This window comes from Lactuca serriola, chromosome 6 (assembly GCF_051521515.1).
Source record: "Lactuca serriola cultivar US96UC23 chromosome 6, Lser_US96UC23_V15, whole genome shotgun sequence".
Taxonomy (NCBI): Eukaryota; Viridiplantae; Streptophyta; class Magnoliopsida; order Asterales; family Asteraceae; genus Lactuca; species Lactuca serriola.
The window spans coordinates 165578198-165584457 of NC_136413.1; the positions used below are offsets into that span (position 1 = coordinate 165578198).

At 38.7% G+C, this 6260-nt stretch overlaps 2 protein-coding genes across 2 annotated transcripts; both read right to left on the bottom strand.

Annotated features, from left to right (window-relative positions):
• Window positions 1-224: 224 nt before the first annotated feature.
• Window positions 225-1265, bottom strand: LOC145060375 (uncharacterized). Its single transcript, XM_079008057.1, has one exon. The coding sequence runs from the start codon at window positions 1263-1265 to the stop codon at window positions 225-227; it is 1041 nt and encodes a 346-aa protein (XP_078864183.1).
• A 3488-nt stretch (window positions 1266-4753) lies between these two features.
• On the bottom strand, window positions 4754-5426 carry LOC145060376 (uncharacterized). Its single transcript, XM_079008058.1, has 2 exons — window positions 5262-5426; window positions 4754-5218 (listed from the first exon to the last, which is right to left on the bottom strand). The coding sequence occupies exons 1-2, from the start codon at window positions 5424-5426 to the stop codon at window positions 4754-4756; spliced, it is 630 nt and encodes a 209-aa protein (XP_078864184.1).
• Between the last annotated feature and the right edge of the window lie 834 nt (window positions 5427-6260).

The window sequence follows — 6260 nt, forward strand, 5'->3', positions numbered from 1 at the left end:
CTGTTGGAGATATACTTCAGTGTCAAGCTCACCATTGAGAAAAGCACTGTTAACGTCCATTTGATACACTTTGAAACCTTTGTGGGATGCATATGTGAGAAAGATTCTAATAGCTTCTAGTCGTGCAACAAGGACAAACGTTTTGTCGTAGTCAAGACCTTCAATTTAAGTGAAACCTTTAGCTACCAATCTTGCCTTATTTCGAATGATAACTCCTGCATCGTCTAGTTTGTTGAGATATACCCATCTTGTGCCGATAACAGGCTGGTTTGGGGAGGAGGAACAAGAGTCCAAACTTCGTTTCGATCAAATTCAGCCAACTCTTCTTCCATGGCTGTTATCCAGTCAGCATGCTCTAAAGCTTCCTTAATGGATTTTGGTTCGATCATAGAAATGAAGGCTGAAAAGTGACATTCATTTTGGATACTTGAGGCAGAGCGAGTTTGTACCCCAGCATTGAGATTTCCAATCACTTGGTTGGGAGGATGATCCTTGGTCGAAACGTGTAATTTGGGAAGTTCTTGAGCAGCCGTTGACCTAATATCAACGACAGAATTTAGTTGCTCCCCCTGAATGGTTTGAATTTGAGGATGATGCTCCCCCTGAACTTCAGAAACAGATAGGTTTACATCGTCATCAGAAGGAAATTCAAAGAAATTTTCATTTTCATCATTGTTGATTGGATTAGAGTCATTGAATTCAGCAGCTGCATCGTGGAAGCCATCCACATTTGATTCACAAGAGGGATTGACATTATTCTCCCCCTCAAACTGAGAAGGTTGGAATGGTTCAGAATCAAATGGTGATAGGCTAGGAAGAGGAGCAAATAAATTATCAGAGAATGGGGCTTCCGAAGAAGGAATTTGAATCAGAGATGATTTTGATTTAGGTTCGAAATCAAGAGCGGTTTCAAAAGGACCAAAGAGAGTTTCAAAATCGACTTCGAGAATAGTTTGAAGATTCGGACATCCTGGCGAAGGAGCATCAGAATCCATAATATGAGTAGTAATATGAGAGGGACCAGAATTCCGAACAAAGTTGTAATCAAAGGTAACATTAAAGCTTTCTTCTAGAACACGAGTTATACGGTTGAGGACTCTGTAAGCCTTGGATTCTGAAGAGTACCCAAGAAAGATATCTTCACCAGCGTTTGGTTGGAACTTTGAGAGTTGGTCACGGTTGTTTTTGATGAAGCATCTGTAGCCGAAGACATGTAGGAACGACATGGTTGGCTTCCTACCATTCATGGCTTCGTATGGAGTCATATTGAGACGTCGATTGATGATGCTTCGGTTTTGAGTGAAACGGGCGGGGGGAAACGGCTTCAGGCCAAAAATAGAGTGGCAAATTTGCATATTTCATCATGGATCGAGCAGCTTCAACAAGTGTTCTATTACGTCTTTCAACTACAGCATTTTGTTGTGGAGTGTAGGGAGCTGAAAGATTGTGGTTGATCCCTTTTTCATTGAGAAACTTCTCGATGAAGGAATTAACAAATTTTGAGCCATTATCACTTCAGATTCTTCTGACAGGGAGCTTGATGAGAACTTTGATTCCTTTGATAAAATTAATGAGCTCAGAGGCAGTTTCAGATTTGAGCCTCAAGAAGAAGACCCAAGTGAACCTTGTAAAATCATCAACAATCACAAGAATGTATTTCTTATGATGAATACTTTCTACAAAGGATGGTCCACAAAGATCAATATGTAGGAGTTCTAAGGGATCTAAAATGGATTTTTTGATGATAACAGGATGACCCTTCTTTGATTGCTTACCACACTCACATGCAGCACATAAGTGATCATTTTCAAACTTGAGCAGAGGTAAACCTCTTACCATTTCACCAGATACCAGATCATTCATGTATTGAAAGTTCAGGTGCGCGAGCCTTCGGTGCAATAACCAGCTGACATCAGGAACAACTTTGGAGAGAAGACAGAGTTGAGGTTTGCCAATAATCATGTTGATGTCGAGAGGGTACATGTTTTTGTTGCGAAGGGACTTTATCAAACATTCCTTTCGGTCTTCAGTCATCACATAGCTATATTTTTTAGAAAATTCCAAATGTCGATTAGAGTCAGTGAGCTGAGCAAGACTTATCAGGTTGTGCTTCTAGTCAGCTACATACGCAACATGTGAGATAGAGAAGTTTCCATTAGTGAGTGTTCTGTAACCATGAATTTGTGAGTTGGAGTTGTTGCCATAAGTAACTTAACCAGCATTTGGGGAAAGCTTCAGATCGCGCAAAAAAATCCTTCTACCCCGTCATGTGTATAGAGCAAGCACTATCAATATACCATATTGTTTCTTGCTCTGAAGCAAAAAGTGCCTGCAAATTTAGCAAACAGTGGAGCTTTTAGGCTCCATGTTAGATTTTGGGACATAGGCATGGACTTTGGACTTAGATTGTGGCTTTGAGACAGCTACTTGTTTTTAGGTGAGATTTTTTGAATGCTTTGGAAAAAGACAGAATGCCAAAGTCTTTTCATCAATCCAATACGCATATTCAACTATTTGTGGGTTAGGAACTGATTTCTTTCTTTCTTTGAGATGAAAACATTTTGTTGACTCTGGGACAGTTGCTTTGTCAACGGAAGTTTTGATTTTCCACACAAGATTTTTATTTGAAGATTTTGAAACAGTGTTTTTTGAACTTCTGAATTTGTTTAGTGACACATTATTCTTTGAAATCCTTGATTTAAAAATTGTGCCATCATATTTTGCAATAAAAACGGATGATGTATTTTGAAATTGTGGTGAGGTATTTCGGACAGTTTTGGCACTGACATTTGTACGAGCAAGAGGCGATTTGGAGTTTAGGACTTCTTTTGGTTTTGGATAAACAGGAAATACAGAAGACATCTTCATGATCCTAGTAGGAACAAAGGAGTTCTGACTATGAGTGTAAACACTGGGATTTCGGAATGCACTTGATTTAGATTCAGCAAGAAATCTAGAATTTTGTCTAGTTCTGACTTCCTTTTTGAAAGCATTTCTTGCTTTGATCTTGGGATATACAACATCCATTCTATTCAACATTGGTTTCTTCTTGTGATGAGGAGAGGAACTAGAGGATTTTCCTTTCGAGGGATTTCAAAATTTGGGAGTGATAGGAACCAATTTAGATTTTGAATGAACTACGGAATTTGATTCACATGAATCAGAGGACACATAACTTACAACTTCAAATTTGTCATCTAGAGATGCCCATGTGAATTCTGAGGCATTGGCTTTAGTTGTTTTCAGAATAATTTCCACAATTACACAGTTGTTGACATGATTGCTTATAGGAACATAGTCTACACAATTTGCAAGACTATGGTGATATTCCGTGGTCCGATTCAGGTTCAGGTTTATCAGAGGCGGAAGAGGTGTGGAATAGGGACACTTAACAACTATTGATTGGAACTCAGGAATTAGGGACTCAAAAGACCTTGTATCCTCCTGAAAGGGTGACAATGGGGAAACAGGAGTGTCCAAATTTTTGATATTCGGAACCTCCCCCATGAATGACAAATTTTGCAATCACTTCAAGGGACTATTAATTGGTTTCGGAAACTCGCTTCCGAGACCAGGAGCTTCTAACCATGGATGATGAAAATTATGAGTCATTCAAATATCAGCTTCAAGCGTGTCTACAGAGTTATGTAAAGCATCTATTTTACCATTGAGACATTTGTTGTCAGAAATCAAAATGTTTCTTTCAGAATAAGTGATTTCGCATTTATCCTTCAAAATGATACATTCATCCTTTGACATTACAAGTTCATGTTCTAGAGACTCAATTTTCAATTTCTTATCCTCGAAACGTAATCTAAGACGACTTAGTTCACAGTCTTTCTTCTCACTGGTTTCTATGGCAGACTCATAGGCTTTATAGATGGTATTCATATCTGTTTGGATTTGAGTCATATAAGGTTCACATAAAGTTAAATCAAAATTATTATCAGAGATCATGGATTTTACCTGCTGAATATAGCTTCGTCCTGGTGGATCATTTATGGCCATGTAGCAGTAGTGAGGTTCAGCAACATCATCTTCTTCTAACCAAGAAGACCAATAACGTTCATCACATTCAATTGTTTGTCTTGCCATCAAACACATATTTCGTCCAGACACCAAATCTTCAGCATCTCCGGATGACCAGTATCCTTCTACATCTCTTGAAACAGTAGTAACAAATGCTTTCTCACTTTCAGCCATTTCTTGCGCTTTCCGGACATAATAAGCTGAGTCCTTGATTTTTTGTTTTTTGTGGAGCATCAGCTAGACAATCTTTGGCAAAATGATTTGCATGACCACATTTGTGACATAGAATCTTTGGTTTTTCCGAGTTGGAATTTTGAGAGGATTTCGGGGCTGAGTTTGGTTTAGTGAGGTTAGGCTTGTATGTAAGAAGGTTTTCAGAGGTCAGTGTTGGTTCCGGAACGGAAAATGGATGAGGATGGATTTGGTGAGGAGCACTGAACTTGTTTTGGTATGGTTTGTAAGATGGATTGAAAGGATGTTTGTATTTCATCGAAAGCATAGCAGACTCTTGTTGGAAACAGAGTTCAGAATCTGAAGTTTCAGAATCATCGTCAGGATAGATGTGTGTGGGTAAAGAGGTTAAGGATGACTGAGTTAGAGGAATAGCGGGTTGGTAAGGTTCAGGAGCAGGTGGATTCGGAATGATTGATTCAAAGGAACTAACCAGAGAAAGTGGTCCTCCGGAAAGTTCTCTTATGGTTTGAGCAACATTTGATTCATGTCGCTAAAGCTCATCGAAAAGTTTATAGAGTTTCAATTTTTTTAGGGAACCATTGCTTTGAAGACAAGACTTTACATTTCCCCGTCCTCTACCAAGACTGTTAATGAACTTGAGATTGTATTCGAGAGGAGTTCGAATAATCCCATGAGCAGTTATGTTGTTGACAACGATTCGATATCGATTGGAGGCAGAGGCTACGGATTCACCTGGAGTGATAATGAAGGTGTCAAAGTCATTGACAACCGAGGTGAGTCGTCTGTCCTTCATATTTTCGGAACCTTCAATCAGGTCCTGAAGAGTGTCCCAAATCTCTTTGGTTGATTTACATAGCTTGATGTGCTCAAAGAATGATGGAGGAACACCAAACACCATTTCAGAGAAGGCAACTTGATCAGCATGTAGCTTTTCAATATCATCTGCAGTTAGAGGGGCTGGACGAGCTTCATCTTGACAGTTGAGCAGCAACATCTATTACAACGGTTCTAACAGGAACATATGGACCTTCTTTTACTGATCTCCAAATATCTTCACCTTTGTCTTTGGCCAAAAGAAATGTTTCCATTCTGACTTTCCAGTGAACATATTCTTCCACAACTAGTAGTGGGGCACGTGTAGGGCCACCCATGCTATTTGCGATTTGCATTAAAATCATTTGTTGAGGATTTGAAGTATCCATTGAGGTTAAGATATCTTCAAGCTTAAGTGGTATAAAGAAGAGCTTTTATATTTAACACATAAATGGTTGAAACACCAAGGTAAGTTCAAACCAATTATAATCTGATCTTATGGATTCAAAGGAAAACCACTCAAGCTTTGATATCAATTGAGAGAACAAGATCTATGCGCAGGGACAAGGTCTGAAAACTCAAACCTTGAGTGAATACTTGAGATCAACGTATGCTTACAAATCAATGTTTAAGTCAAGACTAGAAAGACCGGTCAAGTCTTAGATGATTAGTTCAACAAATGATCAAGACATTAAGCATAAAAAGTTGATAATGATCAAATAGAAGTCAACAAATGAACAAGTAGAATGTTTTGATGTGATAAAGATAAAAATGTCAAAAGTGAGAGAAAAGAGCCGTCATTGACTTGTATTGAATGCTCCTCTTTATAGGAGGGAAAGTTACAGCGAATTATCCTTGATGTTTACATAAGACCGGACAAATAGTATAAGTCTGACATTCTGATTGTCCTAAACAACTTAGACTATGTCCTATGAAATGTTACATCAAAATACAAGACAAAAGCAATAAATGCATAACAGACGAAATAACTTCATTCTATACAAGTGATGCTCCGGATATGAAGCTTGGTTCCAAATCGTTGAGCAATCCGGACTTCAGGAGCAGTTCCCAAATGCGCTCTTCTCAAAATTCGTCACTCCCTTTAAATCAGCTCCATACATGTTCTGGATTACATCTACCTTCGGAATCAGCAGACTTTGGAATATGTACTTAGGATTGCTAAAGGTTCACTTTCAGGTTCCAACAAAATCGACCTAATGTGG